This window comes from Tamandua tetradactyla, chromosome 6 (assembly GCF_023851605.1).
Source record: "Tamandua tetradactyla isolate mTamTet1 chromosome 6, mTamTet1.pri, whole genome shotgun sequence".
NCBI classification, from domain to species: domain Eukaryota; kingdom Metazoa; phylum Chordata; class Mammalia; order Pilosa; family Myrmecophagidae; genus Tamandua; species Tamandua tetradactyla.
Window position 1 is genome coordinate 113,376,873 of NC_135332.1, and position 15,861 is coordinate 113,392,733.

At 40.2% G+C, this 15,861-nt stretch overlaps 1 protein-coding gene across 4 annotated transcripts in view; it reads left to right on the plus strand.

The window, feature by feature from the left end:
* Positions 1-15,861, plus strand: part of SULF1 (sulfatase 1) — a 183,332-nt gene that overhangs the window by 146,423 nt on the left and 21,048 nt on the right. For 2 of the 4 annotated variants that reach the window (XM_077166959.1, XM_077166958.1), the window contains exons 14-21: positions 6,561-6,813; positions 7,632-7,728; positions 8,177-8,271; positions 8,600-8,665; positions 9,633-9,805; positions 11,123-11,265; positions 11,360-11,483; positions 13,320-13,353. In XM_077166959.1, coding sequence (XP_077023074.1) covers positions 6,561-6,813; positions 7,632-7,728; positions 8,177-8,271; positions 8,600-8,665; positions 9,633-9,805; positions 11,123-11,265; positions 11,360-11,483; positions 13,320-13,353 — 985 coding nt within the window. Of the gene's footprint in view, positions 1-6,560; positions 6,814-7,631; positions 7,729-8,176; positions 8,272-8,599; positions 8,666-9,632; positions 9,806-11,122; positions 11,266-11,359; positions 11,484-13,319; positions 15,298-15,861 lie in introns of those variants that run through there. The other 2 variants (XM_077166957.1, XM_077166956.1) reach the window with 2 other exon arrangements.

Below are 15,861 nucleotides of genomic sequence, written 5' to 3' on the forward strand. Positions count from 1 at the left end.
TAGCTTTCAAAACAGTGAACATTCTCGGAATCAAGTAGAAAGTTACTACAAATATCAACTTTGCTGTAGTAACAGCCTATGTTATTTGTTATTAAACATTCAAGTCTCTTTCAGGAAAATACAAAGATACAAATGTTTTTACAAATAATATATGAAAATCTTACCCACCAAAAATGTATATCTTGGTTAACTTATCCATAGGCATATTAAATAAAATATAATCATTGTAAAGCCTGTGTCTGTACAGTAAGTTCATAAACGAATTTATAATTAAGTAAACAAGGAAAAAATCTACAGATTACAGATAGCAGATTTTTTGAATTCTAAATATTAAACTCTAACTTACATACCGTTTGATTAGTTATCAAAACCGTGTACACTCAATCAAGTAGAAAGTAATAAGAAACATCCACTTTGCACACATTGTTAATGTTACTGAATGCTTTCAAGTTTCTCATTTCAGGAAAATATAAAGATGCAAATGTTTTTACAATTAACATGAAAATCTGTGATATAATATATAAAATCTATTTCATCAAATATTGCTATAGATATTTGTTTTTTGTTTTTTGTTTTTTTTGCTTACAGCTTGTATAGAACATCAATTTCCATCCTTTCATTTTTAATCTGTTTGTATGCTTGGGTCTGAGATAAGTCTCTTGTGAGCAGTGTATAGATAGATCATATCATTTAATCTGTTCTTGTCAATCTGTGTCTTTTAACTTTCATGACTTTAGTCCATTAACATTCAAAATTATTACTGTAAAAGCAGTTCTTGGATCTAGCATCTTATATCCTATAATTTTTATTTATTGGATCTATATATTCTTTTCCCTCTCTCACTTTTTGTCCTTTGTTACCCATGCTAATACTCTTCAATTCTGTACCCTCCTCCAGACCTCCCTTTCTAGTCTTTTTCCAGTCAACAGAGCTCCTTTTAATATTTCTTGTAGAAGTCTCTTGTTGGCAGATTCTCACAGCTGTTCTTCATCTGTGAAGATTTTAATTGCTCCCTCAATTTTGCGGGACCACTTGGCAGTATAAAGAATTCTTGGCTGGAAGTCTTTCTCGTTTAGATATCACACCACTGCCTTCTCACCTCCATGGTACCTGTGGAATAGTCTGAGCTGCTCAGTCTTGTATGCTTTCCCTTGCATGTAATTTCTTTTAACTCACTGCTTTTATAACTTTTTGCTTCTCTTCAAGATTTGACATTCTGATACGTGTATGTCTTGGAGTAAGCCTGTTTGGATTTATTCTATTTGGGACTTGTCGGGCTTGTTTGGTTTGGATATTTATGTCTGTTATAAGGGTTCCCTCATTATGTCTTCAACTAGCCTTCCTAGTTATAGTTTAAATAAAGCTTTCCTTTTACTCTTCTTTTCTCCCTCTGTGTCGCCAAAAATTTTTGTATTTGTATGCTTCATGTTGTCTATCATTTCCTTGATCGAGTTGCATTTTTTCCATCTCTCTTGCCATTTGTTCTTTTTTTATATCCAGCTTCATTCCATTGTGATCAGAGAAAGGGCTTTGAATAATTTCAGTGTTTTTAAATTTATAAAGACTTATTTTGTGCCCCAGCATATGATCTATCATGAAGAATGTTCCATGAGCACTAGAGAATAATGTATATCCTGGTGTTTTGGGTGTAATGACCTATGTACATCTATTAGGTCTAATTCATTTATCAAATTAGATAAAGTTTATCAAGTTGTTTAACTTCTCTATTTCCTTGTTAATCTTCTGTCTGACTGTACTATCAATAGAGGAGAGTGCTGTATTGAAGTCTCCTACTATTATTGTTGAAACATCTATCGCTCCCTTCAGTTTCGTCAATATCTGTTTCTTGTACTCTGGAGCTCCTTGATTAGGAGCATAAACATTTATGATTGTTAAATTTTCTTGGTGAATTGTCCCTTTTACCTTCATTGTTTCTTACAATGTCTTTACATTTAAAGTCTATTTTGTCTGCTATTAGTATAGCTACTCCTGCTTTCATTTGGTTACAACTTTCCTGGAACATCTTTTTCCTACCTTTCACTTTCAGTCTGTTTGTATCCTTGTGTCTAAGATGAGTCTCTTGTAAGCAGCATACAGCTGGATTATACTTCTTAATCCATTCTGCCAATCTGTATCTTTTAATTAGTAAGGTTAGTCCATTAACATTCAGTAATAACTGAAAAGGTGTTTTTTAAGTCCATTATATTATCTTTGGATTTTATTTGTCAGATCTATATATTCTTTTCCCTCTTTCTCTTTTTATCCTTTAACTTACCCTTAGTGGTACATTCAATTCTGTGCCCTCCTTCAGACCTCCCTCTCTTTTTTTTTTTTTTTCCAACTAGCAGAACTCTGGTTATTATTTCTTGTAGGGCCAGTCTCTTGTTGACAAACTCTTTCAGGATTTGTTTGTGTGTGAAAATTTTAATCTCCCCTCAGTTTTGAAGGACAACTTGGCTGAGTTCAGAATTCTTGGCTGGAAGTCTTTCTCTTTCAGGATCTTAAATAGATCATACCGCTGCCTTCTCACTTCCATAGTGCCAGATGAGTAGTCTGAATTCACTCTTATGTGGTTTCCCTTGTATGTAGTAGATTGTTTTTTCTCTTGCAGCTTTTAGAATTTTCTGCTTTTCTTCAACATTTGACAGACTAACTAATGTATGTCTTAGGGAAAGCCTATTTGGATTTATTCTATTTGGAGTTAGCTGAGCTTCTTTGATGTGCATATTTATGTCCTTTATAAAGGTTGGAAAGTTTTCCCCCATTGTATCCTCAGCTAATCTTCCTAGTCCTTTACTCTTCTTTTCTCCTTCTGGGACACCAATGATTCTTATATTTGTGTGCTTTGTTTTGTTTATCATTTCCCTGAGATCCAATTCAATTTTTTTCCGTCTTTTTTTGCCATTTGCTGTTTTGAGTGTTTGAAATCAGTGTCCTGTTCTCTAGTTCACTTACTTTCTTCTCCCTCTTCAAATCTGCTGTGGTGTGTCTCTAGTATGTTGATTTGGTCCACAGCATCCTTAATCGCTGTGCTATCTATCTGCTGTTTTTCAATTTATTCTTTCAAATTCCTCTTTATGCTCTTAAGTCTTCTTGATCTCCTTTATGTCATTAGCCATCCCATTTATTTTTTTTAGTAGAGTTATATGGACATCTTTGATCAGGTGTTCCAAAGTGTAGGTATCCTCTGGTGTTTTAATTTGGTCATTAGACTGGGCTATATCTGTCTGCATCATATGCTTAGTGACCTTCTGCTGTGTTTGTAGCATGTAAATATCTTGATTGGTTTAGTTTGGAAGTTGGTTTCCTTCAGTAGCTAAAGCCTTGTACTTGTGGGATGGGTGTGGAGCAGAATGCAGGGTGGGGCACAACAGTGTGGTGATGCATTGCAGCACAGGTATAGGTACAGGTTGGGGATGCTACGCTGGTGCTTGTGAGTGTAGGTGCCCAGTGGTGGGAGGATGTGGCTGTGTGGGTGCACAAGACTGGATGGTGGAGCTCTGGGGTGTGCTGGTCTTGGGTGTGGGGCCCTCTGTGTGCATGCACAGAGCTCAGGTCAGCAGGTCAGCACTATGACTGCATGTGCAGGTCAATGCTTGCTCTAAGCTGGGAGGGATAGGCATGACTGGGGGCCATGTGCATGCGCTGATCTGGGATGGCTGTAAACTGATGTACACTTACGCAGAGCTGGGGGTGGACTTGGGGGTGTTGTTGCATGACTGTATGGGGCAGGTATAGTCTGAATATGCAGGTAAGTGCCCACAGCCTTTATACATTATCAACCGCCTTCAGGGGGCAGGGACTGAGAGGTAGGGCTCAGGAGGAATGGGGCAAGACTGCACTTTTGCAGGAAAGGTGGTTTGGGCTGAGCAGGTGTGCATGTGTTTGGGGTAGGGTTGTGGGGCAGGCCCTAGGAGTGCAGAGAAGGGAGCTGGTGAATGGGGTTCAGGTGTGTGGGGTATGGGGTGAGTTCTCAGTCATGGGGGTGCTCTGGTGAGGGTAGTGCATCAAGGAACGCAGCTTGGCTTACTTCCTGGTCCCGTTGCCCTGCCCCCCCCCCATTCCAGCCTTCTGCATTAGGCCATTTGCACCAGCCAGATGGTCTCCAGTTCTCTACTTCTCAGTTCCTCAACTTTTGCAACCAGGGCCTCCCTGTGTGGTGTAGAAGACCCTCCCAGGTCGCTTACCCCTTGGAATCACATCTCAGTCGCCCTCCTGTCCCTTCTGTAGCTGTTCCTTGTAGCAGGGGTGAACTCAACCTATCCTGTTCTGTCATCTTCCCAGAACTCCCGTTTGTTCTTCTGAAAATTCAAATATATTTCATGTCTTCTAATTTGCTTATTCTTTCTTCTGACTCTTGAAATATACCGTTGTGAGCCTGTAATATGTTTTTAATTTGGTCTATAGTATCTTTCGTCCCTGTGATATCTGATACTATCCTATTCTTTCAGATTATTTTTTATGCTCTTCTGGTGTCTGCTTGATAGCCTTTATATTGTTATGAACAACCTTAATTGGCTGTTCAAATTCTGAGTCCCTTCAGATGAGTTAATTTGGTCATTTGGCTGAGCCATATCTGCCTTGTCCTTCATATATTTTATGATCTTCTGTCATAGATGGGGCATTTAAATGTCTTAAGGTAACTTTGAGGATGTATTTCCTTGCCTCATCTAAGATTTTTTATCTCCTTGTATTAGCTTTGAAGCTCCCTGTTTGGATTTGATTTGCCTGTCTTTCCCCATGAGACCAAGTCCCTGCTATCACGGGGGCAATGGAGTTCTAGTTTGGGCTTTGTGTGAGAGCGAGGCAGATAGGCAGGTTGTCAGGCTGGCGTTTTCTCTCCTCCCCAGCAGGTGGTGCTCTTGAGACTCCTGGCCCTTAACCCACCTGACCCCAACCACAGGTGCCACACCTGAGGCATCTAATCTTTTCTTTCCTTGTGCCTTTGGGGTTTATCTGCTGCAGTTTTTATTTTTCCTTTGCAGTTAGGTCTTTGACAAAATAGGCTTTTTCATGTAGCAGTTGTTCTGGATGGTCTCTGTGAGTCTATTAGCTATTTGGGGGAGAGGAGTGAGCCCTGCCCTGCAACTCCTTGTTCCATCTTCCAGTCAACAAATTCCTAAAAGACTCCTTAACCCGAAAGGCTAAGAATCTTGCTTTGGGAATTTTTTTTTCTTCCCTAGGAGAAAACGCCAGGTTTAATAATTGATAGAAATTTTAATCTTCAAATAGAAAATCAGTGAGGATCTCTGGCACTCCTTTAATGGATGCCAGCTACCAACATCCAGCTGAGTGGCAGGGATACCTCTTCTCTCCCACAGAGTGAGCGGTGGCATCCCTAGGCCTGACCACAAAGAATGTTGATCTTAGAGCATTGGGCACAGACAGGAGATAATGTAGTTTTTTCAAGCTGCGTGGAAACTTGTGTGTGTTCGGTGCAGAGGTCGATTTTCTCCTTTTTATCCAGTGGTGGAACTCGTGAGTACCCTCCAGGGACCCACTGGCTAGTCCCTAACCTGGGATCTGCCATCAGAACTAGATCCCACAGAGAGCCGTAGCAGAGGTGTGACAATTCTGATTCCATGGCCAATGTGCTCCCCTTCATCCCCTTTTAACAGGCTGGAAAGCTAAGGCTGTATGAGTACATACCCAAAGAGCCTAAGTGTGTCTGATAAACATGGGCCAACATTTGTTCATATCTTACTGTGGGTGCTTGACAGTGTTCAAGAGAGATCAGAAAATTTGCTGGCCTCCCACCCCCAGCATTGCCCTCCAGTTGCCAATTATTAGAAGTCCGCTGTGTGATGAAGGCCTTGGCAACATTTAATTTTTTTCTTATTGAATAATCTTCCATTATTTGTATAAATAGAATGTGGCTAAAGCATTTGCCTCTTTGAAGAAGCAACCCAATGTAGTAGAAAGACCACAGACTTTGGAGTTCAGCAGATCATATATGTTTCTAGTTCCCACAGCTATTGGCTGTGTAACCATAAATGTGTGTGGCATTCAGAGCTTCAGCTTTCTCATCTGTAAAATAGGGATAGAGCAGCAAATTCATGAGTCTGATTTGGTAATCATATAAGATTATTTATGGGTAAGTAATTATTTAAAATAATACCTGTCTTTCAAGACTTAAATGAGTATAAAGTGAGTAATTCATACAAAAAGCTTAATAAATGCTAGTCATTATTAATCCATATATGGGAATTTAGTTTTAGACAGACTGTCTTATTAGCATTTGACTTTGGAAAGTCACAACCTGCCATGAGTGGGAAGGACCTTAGAAATCATCCAGACCATTTCCCTCACTGGAGGGAAAAAGGACCCAAGGCTCAGAGAAGCAGGTCATTACACTGCTATTTGGCTGCAAAGCCAGGACAAGAGGCCAGCTCTCCCCAGCGTGAATTCCAGTGAGCTGTCCATAGCACCACAGTGCTTCCCAGCAATGTAGCATGTGTTCTTTGTCCCTTGCCAAGATGCTCACCATACTGCGTAATCATTTTCCTCCCTACAAAACTAACTCTAGACAGCTATATTAAAGTATCTTCCCTCATTTCCAGAGTACAAGCCCAGATTTGTCCATACTCGACAGACACGTTCCTTGTCAGTTGAATTTGAAGGCAAGATATATGACATAAACCTAGAAGAAGAAGAATTGCAAGTGTTGAGACCAAGGAACATTGCCAAGCGCCATGACGAGGGCCCCAGGAGGCCGGGAGGTCGCCGGGCTGCCAGCAGTGGGAACGGAGACGGGATGCTGGCAGACAGTGGCAACGCCGTGGCCCTGCCCACCACTGTCCGAGTGACACACAAGTAGGCGTGAAGGGTGCACTATTGAGGTTGAGTTCAAAGTTACCCCTTGTCCCTTTACAAAAAGTCATACTACTCGGCAAGAGGGTGCCTGAGGAACTGCCCCATGTTACACTTGTTGGTTAAGAAGCCATAAAGGGCCCAGGCAATTATAGCTTTGGACATGTGCTTTGGGTTCACTTTCATATTAAGGTTGATTCAGCTGGAAATCAAGCCAGAGTAATCCTGCCACGTCTTGACTTAGCAGACATGGAGCTCATGCCATTAAGCATGACTCTTTGTAAGAGCCTAGAAAATAGATGGAAATAATTACTGGGACTATTGGGGACTCTTCCATGCTCATGGCAGTTGTTGCTCAAAGTGGTTGCCCCGTAACAATCTGAGAAATGAAACACAGCCCAGGGAAGGATGGTAGGTCCTCGATAAAAGATGGCATGGATTGGGAAGGATGAAAGATTCAGAAACACTTAACCTGTCCAAATCACAGACAGCAAGGGGCCTCAGAAGTCATGGTAACAAGGAAGGGAGTAATTCTATCATAGCTTTAGTGAATTTGCATGGTTTTTTGGTTCTTTCAAAATCTACTTACACTCCTGGTGGAGAACTATTTTCTTCCTGAATTAGCCAACATCTTTGTTTTCTCTTCAATTTTATCACTCTGCTGATAGCAGGGTGGGGGAAGACCATGAACTCTGCGAGGATTTTTATCTTTGGGTACGTTTTCCCTGTGCTGTATAGTTTTTAAAGTTATACATGAGGGGAGCTAGACCAGGATTTGTTTCCCTTATAGTATTTCTAATATTTTTTATTTGTTTCTTCAGGTGCTTTATACTTCCAAATGACACAATCCATTGTGAGCGAGAGCTCTATCAGTCTTCCAGAGCCTGGAAGGATCACAAGGCGTACATTGATAAAGAGGTGAGCCCTGCGTGTGTGCTGGGAGCACAGATTCCAAACTCACACTTGCCTGCAGTGGCCATTTGCTAAAACATACTCTGTTTTCCTATTTCTCACATAATTATAAAAAACAGAATATATACAATCAAGGTATTTATTTCCCCAGCAAATCAGTGATAGTCTTCACTGAAAACAAAATAGAGTGTGAGACGAGAACAAGGATTGACTCGATGACCTTTTGAAATCTCTGATAAAATGGTGCAATTGTAAAAGAAGTATCTGTTATGTTATAGGACATTGGGTGGAAAACAGAAGTAGCCAGTGGCTACTATGCCCAGTTTGTTTCCTAACTAATTATCATCTCAAATGAATATTATAATTATGGAGCACAGAAAATAAGGTGAAAAGAAAGGTACTTTGCAAAGAAAGTTCTGGTCCTAAAAGGTAGTTGTTCAAATACATTTTCCAGATTGAAGCTCTACAAGATAAAATTAAGAATTTAAGAGAAGTGAGAGGTCACCTAAAAAGAAGAAAGCCTGAAGAATGTGTCTGTAGTAAACAGAAGTAAGCATCTACCCATCCCATTCTCTACTTTCCAAACTCACTACTATTTGCACAAGCTAAAGTGACCAGCCCTAGGCATATTTCTTTGTTTTATGAATTAAAACTTAAATTTAAATGCATTATGATGTATTGTAATAATCTAAAATATTTAGAACAAATTAGATATGTCATAATCCCAAACAAAAGGTTGGAAGAAAAAAGTCCATTAATTAAGCTAAAAGAGTTACAACAAAATAAAGTTTTCCTTTTATTTTGCTTTCTTCATTTAAAATGAATTTTTTAATTGAATGAAAGTTTATGAAGCACTTCTTAATCCTTTTGCCTGCAGTTATTACAATAAAGAGAAAGGTGTAAAAAAGCCAGACAAATTAAAGACCCATCTTCACCCATTCAAGTAAGTAACTGTTTTCCACGTTTGCTGGACTGAGAGCTGTAATGCACTTCTGAAAGGCTGAGGGGCTCCTGTGTTCTAAGCGGTGCCTCTTCGGAAGAAGTGCATTCACCTGGGAGGGCGTAGAGCTCAAGAAATTGAAAACAAAGCCCCACACCCTGCCAGGGGACCACACAATGCTTCTGGAGTCCTTTGAGAGAAAGCCAAGTGGAGTTCACTCTGATTCCGTGTGCACTCTTGATCTCATTTAAGGGGATGGGTAGATAGCATTTCAGTGCTCTCCTTTTTTGTAGAGAATGGTTGAGAGATGTAGACTCTTATGATTAAGGCACTATATTCTATGGGGCAGCCAGCAATAATGTTGAATTCTGAAAGTAGGAAGAAATATACATATTTTTAAAATAGTGGTAAAATTTGCACTGAATGAGACTTAAAAGTGTTTGAGTCTCAACAGTGTTTGAGTGGCTTAGGGGAAAAACAAAGTAATGAAGAAAAAGAAAATTCTTCCTAAGTCATCTTGTAGAATTTTGTGAAAATATTAGCAATCTTCTAGTCCAAGCCATTTAATTCAGTCAATCTTCTAGTCCAAGACATTTTTAAATTTAAAATCTGAATTAAATCAAATCAGATTCTATGTCTGACAAATACTGAGCCATGAGGAAATAAAGTGTCTTATACAAAGGGGAATCCCAGAGATTCACCTACACATTTATTTCCATCAATGTTTGAATGTAAGCAAGGAAGAAAAATGTTGATCCTATTGATGCCCAGTAAAGTTCTCTGAGCTGCCACTTGAATTTCCTTTCACTGTAGCTGATTATGTTTTGAGGCCCCTGAAAAATAAAAGTCATCTCTTATTATGTCTCCAGTACCGTGCATGTAGATATCTGCATGAGATTCATAGCAGCAATCATATCTTTAGTCAAGAAGGTCCTTTCTGAGCACTAACAAACCCCTTCTATTGGAATAGGGAGGCTGCTCAGGAAGTAGACAGCAAACTCCAACTTTTTAAGGAGAATCGCAGGAGGAGGAAGGAGAGGAAGGAGAAGAAACGCCAGCGGAAAGGAGATGAGTGCAGCCTGCCTGGCCTCACCTGCTTCACCCACGACAACAACCACTGGCAGACGGCCCCGTTCTGGAACTGTAAGTTGTTCATCCCAAATCCCACTTAGCTCCACCATGCAGGGAAACGGTGACTCGTGCAGCAGCAACTTAGGCTAGGAATCCAGAAAGAGTCCAGAGGGAAGCATTGTATTATTTTCTATGGTGTCAACTCGCATCATTTTGGCAAAAATTACTTCTTCAATATTGGTGGTGGTGGTCGTTTGTTTTAAAATGGCAAGCTTTTCTTTGGGTTTTTGTCCTTATAATGTCATTTCACAGAGTGCCCAGTACCTGCATACCTACTCAGAAAGATGGTTCAATAACTAAATGAATGGAGAAGCAATTTTGCCACAAATATGTTTTGCTTCTGTTATACTTCAAATGGATACTCTAAATACAAAAAGGACATTTAAAAACAAATGATGGGGATCATATCTTACTTATTTTCCATTCTACTGCAACACCTAATATCTGGTTTACAGAATAATAGGGGCTCAACAAAATATTGGTTTTTATATTGCATTGCTGAGGATATACAATCATAAGAATTGTGCACTTTTAAAATTCTTATATGCACTTTAGTTGTCTTGTACAATTTTTCGTAAAGCAGTATAGAAACCATACCCTACCTTCTTATGTACGCCATCTGGTGTGAAGGCTTGCCATCCCGTGGAGTCGATGAAACAGAATCTTAGAATTTGAAGGATCACTGGAGACCACCCAGGTCTGTGTTTCTCCATCTGGAATTTGGAGACTCTTAGGAATCCACAGAAGATTCTTTGATGACCTCTAACACCTGTTCCTGAGAATTTTTAAGATTTTATGATTAAAATCACATTTAGAACAAGCACTTAAAAGTTAAACACTTTTAAGGCAGTTCTGTAGTCTAGGGTGTGGGGCCCTCTGAGGGTGATCCATTCAGTTACTGGGGCTGTACTTTCTGCTGGGCAGTGGGCACCGGTAGCACATCAGTGGGCAAGATATACCTTACCTGTGCCCTCCTAACACATTCTGACAGCGGGGGGGGAGGGAAGTAAATGACATAAGTTTACGGTAGTAGTAAATACCGTAAAGAAAACGGTAAACCAAGTCTGCAAAGGCCTTTCTGAGAAGTGAAATTTAAGCCAAAGCCTATAGGGTTGAGACATCTATCCATGAGGAAGGGGTGTGTGGGTGAAAGGGGGGGACCCCAGGCAGAGGGAAGTACAGTTATCTTCAACATCTAACCACTGTGTTTACGGAAAAGAAAATGTGAACTTTAAAATGTAAAGAGCGTGAAATGCTGAAACAGATAGCCTGCCGAAGTTTTCTTTTCCATTCTTTTTCATTTTTGTGTTTTCCTTTTTTACCCAACAGTGGGATCTTTTTGTGCCTGCACAAGCTCGAACAATAACACTTACTGGTGTTTGCGTACAGTTAATGAGACGCATAACTTTCTCTTCTGTGAGTTCGCTACTGGCTTTTTGGAGTATTTTGATATGAATACAGATCCTTATCAGGTAAGACGGTATGTTTTCATTTTATGAAGTTTGTAGAAAATAGAATAACCAGGAAATAAGCTCAATTATATTTTCCTGTCCTCCTCACCTGCAGCTCACAAATACAGTTCACACAGTAGAACGGGGCATTTTGAATCAGCTGCATGTACAACTGATGGAACTCAGAAGCTGTCAAGGTTATAAGCAGTGCAACCCAAGACCTAAGGGCCTTGAAGTTGGTAAGGAAAATAAATTTTTTTTTTCTGTGTTATCTGGAAAATTCTTTGTATCACCAATATTTTTGCCTCTGAAAGTCTTACATGTATAGGAAAATACAGTTTTGGATACTTACGGGGGAAGCTCTCTAGGCAATCCCAAACATCCTCTTTATCTTTAACTTGACTCTGGATGTATTAATGAAAAACTTAATGCATGGTAAGATTTAATGAGCATTTCATTCCAGTTCCTTCCACACCTCTATTTTATTAGTAAATCTGATTTCCTCATTAGAAGATGAGATGAAAGCTTTGGGAATTTGTTCTTGCTGTCAACAGTGATAAGATATACTACAGGTAAAAGAGGATATCCCTTTTTTTTTTTTTTTTAAAGGCAGCTTTGACGGAAGCACACAGTATCCTATTTCTTCTTGTCACAGTTTGGAGCTCCCCCAGTTGGGTCCCTGCCCATGACAGTGAATTAGAATTCTTTTGCCAATTTTCCCCATGTCTCTTTAAGGATATTTCAAGGCATCAGTGTGGATAATATCTGAAACTAAACATATTTGGGCAGCTTGTACACTTGGGATCTGAAAGGGTAAGAAGGTCTCTGTAACGAATCAGATGTCGCTCCTTGGTCTGCAGGGTTAAACTAACCAACTGCTTTCTCCTGTGGCTCGTGGGGTGCGCAGTTCTTTTGTGTCAGCCCTGCTCTTTTCTCGGTGAATGAGAAGACTCATTTTCTTCCATAATTCCTGTAGAAATGTTAATATTAACTGTCCATAGAAGAAAGGAGAAGCAGCTGAAGCTGGTCAGGGCATTGGCATCTACATCAGTGAAGAGAGCTGGGCTCAGGAACCTGCCGAGCCCTTTGTTTTCAAGGGGCTGAGTTTTCTGGCAGCCCTCTGAGTGGTTTTGGCATCTGAGTTTTCTGGTCATGATTAAAGTAGGCAGCTCTTCTTCAAGTCATGTGGCTTGAAGAAAGGGTTCCCATCCTAGAGTGATCTACTTCACTACCATTTCTACCATTTTAGGCTCCTAAAAGCTTTCCAAATGTGGCTGTCCCATAATATGACGTATGTCCTGGGAGAGGGCACATTCCAGTGGTCAGTCGGCACTTGTCTGTGAACACGTTAGTGGAGGAAGCTGCCAGCCTGGACAGGACCGGACTTGCACAATAACGTCTTTCGGGCACTGACTCTACTCTGTTCAAATCTTTTCACATATACTACTTATCTGTTTTCCTCAAATCTTACCCCAAAAAAAGAAAAATTGTCCACCAAGGCCTGGAAACTAACCAACTATTAGAGGCAATAGAAATATTACACTCGGATGTTTCTCCCCCAAAGAACATCACAGACGAATTTCTCAGTGATGACATACAAACTCTAGTTAGTGAAATCTGATGGAATCTCTTAATGGTGAAATGACATACCACATGGAGCCAGTTAGTATTTATGCTTCAGACAGCCCTCTCTATCATCTAGCCTGTTCCTAAAAGATAGGATTATTAGACTTTTTTTCCAAGTGTTTTGTCTAAAAATAACAAACGTAACTTTTACTGAGAATTACTTGGATTTCTACTTTTCTGACTGCTTTAAAATTGGCTTTTCTCCTTTTCTCACCCCCCGCCCATTTTTGCATTTTTCCATTTTCACGTGAACTCTTCTTTTTCTATTTATAGCTTTGAATCCTCATTTTGAACCTAATAGAAAAGCTCTGCTGGACTCCAGCACTTTATGTATTTAACACAATATATTTCTTTCTAGGATTTAGATGTTGTGCATGGAAAACTACACTGTGAATGATTTTATGAGTCCTAAAGCTAACATAAGTTACTCTTGTATTTTCCTATATCAGGAAATAAAGATGGAGGAAGCTATGACCTACACAGGTATTCATACTTTTTTATTCTCCTTGGCAGCATCTTTCCCAATAATTGCATGATCCAGACATTTTAACTAATTTCTGTTTCTTACTGTGTTGCACAGCACATAGCTTGGGGTGCATGCATGTTCTAACAATATTCTCCGCCATATTTGTCCTTGGTTACAGATCTGTCATTTTGCTTTTAAATCAGTTCACTGTCACAATAAGTTGTCTTTCAGAGCATTTACTCACTCCCATGCTTCTCTGCTTGTTGAATGATGCTTTTAAGTATGGAATGATGTGAATGGGAAAACAGATGGTGTCTTGGGAGTTGCTGGGGAATCATCTCTTGCGATGCATACACGCTAATTTGGCAGGGAAGTGTCATGGAAACTAGAGGTTTTTATTAAATGTAACATCACCACAGAGGCACAAAAGGAGAAAAGGGAATTTTAAAGGACTCCAAAGCAGAGGTAAGAGGAAAGAGGAGAGCTTTTTTGTTAACATTGGTGGTGAGAAGCAGTGGCAATGCAATTTAGAAAACTCCACAGAGGGGTGCCAACTGCAAAGAGTGTGACAGGAGTTGGGGAGGGGGCACCTCAAGTCTAGACACTTAAGAAAGGTCTTGACATAGTGTATGGGCTGTGCTGCTGGAATAGTGCCAAGACAATAGTGCCTGAGGCTCAAGAACTTCATAAACAACCTTCACCCCAGTTATGCCCCCCATGCCTCTACCTCTGTGTTCTGAAGGGGGACTCAGACCCTGTCACTTGGTCTCTCAGCAACTTCAGCCCTTACTAATTTTCCAGTGTAGACCTCAGGTGAATCTGCTAGAAATGAGCCTACCAAGTGGGGACTGCAGGAAGTCTGAGGACAGAATGTATCCATGCCCTAGTTAGTGAATCCTCTTGGGAGAAAAGCTTCTGCCAATGAAATTTGGACTGTTGGCACCATCCATATCGATATCTTCTCAGAGAAACCAAAGAGTATTGTTGTTCCAGGTCCCCTGTTCCCCCCATTGCCACTTCCTCCAGCCTCTGAGTCACTGTCCCTGGTCCCTCCATTTAGGGGCCAGCCCTTTACTTTGACTATAGGTTAAAGGACAATATGAAAGGTGGTGGTGAAGATGCAAACAAACAAATGAAGGAAGCAGGACTTTGGAGGATGCTTTATAATCGTTTACATATATCTCCTTTTTCTTCTCTCTACTGCTTTTCTTCTTCTTTCCTTCTCTCACTTTGTCCCCATGCCAACCCTGTGTCACCCCTTACAAGACAAAGCAGAAGAACTGGATTTAAAGCCGGTTTCACTCAGGAAGTGGGCTGATGAGTAGTATTCCATACGCAGGATGATTTTCCCCAGGGTCACATTAAGAAATCTCCGAGTTGTGACATTTTAAATAGACCTAACACTAAGTATTGACTTTTTGATGCTCTCAATTTTGTAGCTATAAAGGATTTTCAATCTGACTTCCTTTATATCTGCCATAAAAAAGGTAAAAGGGTATTAATGGGGTATTTGAGACAAGTCTGGTCAGAACAGTCAGGGGGGTATTTTCCGTGAAGTCATCCCTGTACAACCTTAAGATTCAGTATATCTAACTGCACCTCAGACATATTGATTAAATGGCAAACATCTGGGACTCGCCTCCATCCCTGTTCCTGCCACCACCAATAATAAGTGGTGGGCCAGATCAATCTTTTCTGAGGTCATTTAGACGCAGCCTTGGCAAGGGAAAGATAATTGTTGATGGAATCTTTTTTCAAGTGAGGTGGCCACTGAAAGCATGCTGGGTGGCCTGTTGCTTTTTTCCTCCCCTAAGTTTTTATCAAATGACAAATCAGAAGGTGTTTTATAACTCAAGATTACTAGCATTTTCAGCCCCCACCATTGCATAATCCATGAAGCAAGCCACCTTTCATTTGATGTCTGTTTTACAGGCAGGAAATCAGGAGATGGGGTTATTAAAAGTCTATGCCTAGGGCGGGCCGCGGTGGCTCAGCGGGCAAGGTGCTTGCCTGCTATGCCGGAGGACCTCGGTTCGATTCCCGGCCCCGGCCCGTGTGGCAAAAACGGAGAAACAGAATACAGTAAAAAACAAGAAAATGTTTGGGAGATGTTTCCCTTTCTTCCTTCCTTCCTTCCTTCTATCCTTCCTTCCTTCTCTCTGTCTTTCCTTTAAAAAAAAAAAAAAAAAAAAAAAAAAAAAAAAAAAAAAAAGTCTATGCCTAGTACCACTTGGTGACTCAAATGCAGTCTTTGATGTGGCCTTGCCTAATCGCCGTATCATGTTGGATTGAAAGGGAATGGATTCAGAGCAAGCTACTTGATGCTTTGAACTGCTGAAAAGAATGGCCATCTGTTCTCTCCATGGCAGAGCAGACCCCTACATTGCTGTTACCGCTTAGACTTTTAGAGGACTTAATATAAAATTTTTTATTGTTAATTAAAATGTATGTTAATAATCTAGACACTGATTACAAAAGAGTGTGAAAGAAAGAATAGCCAAATTGAGGAATTTGAAATTTGAAAA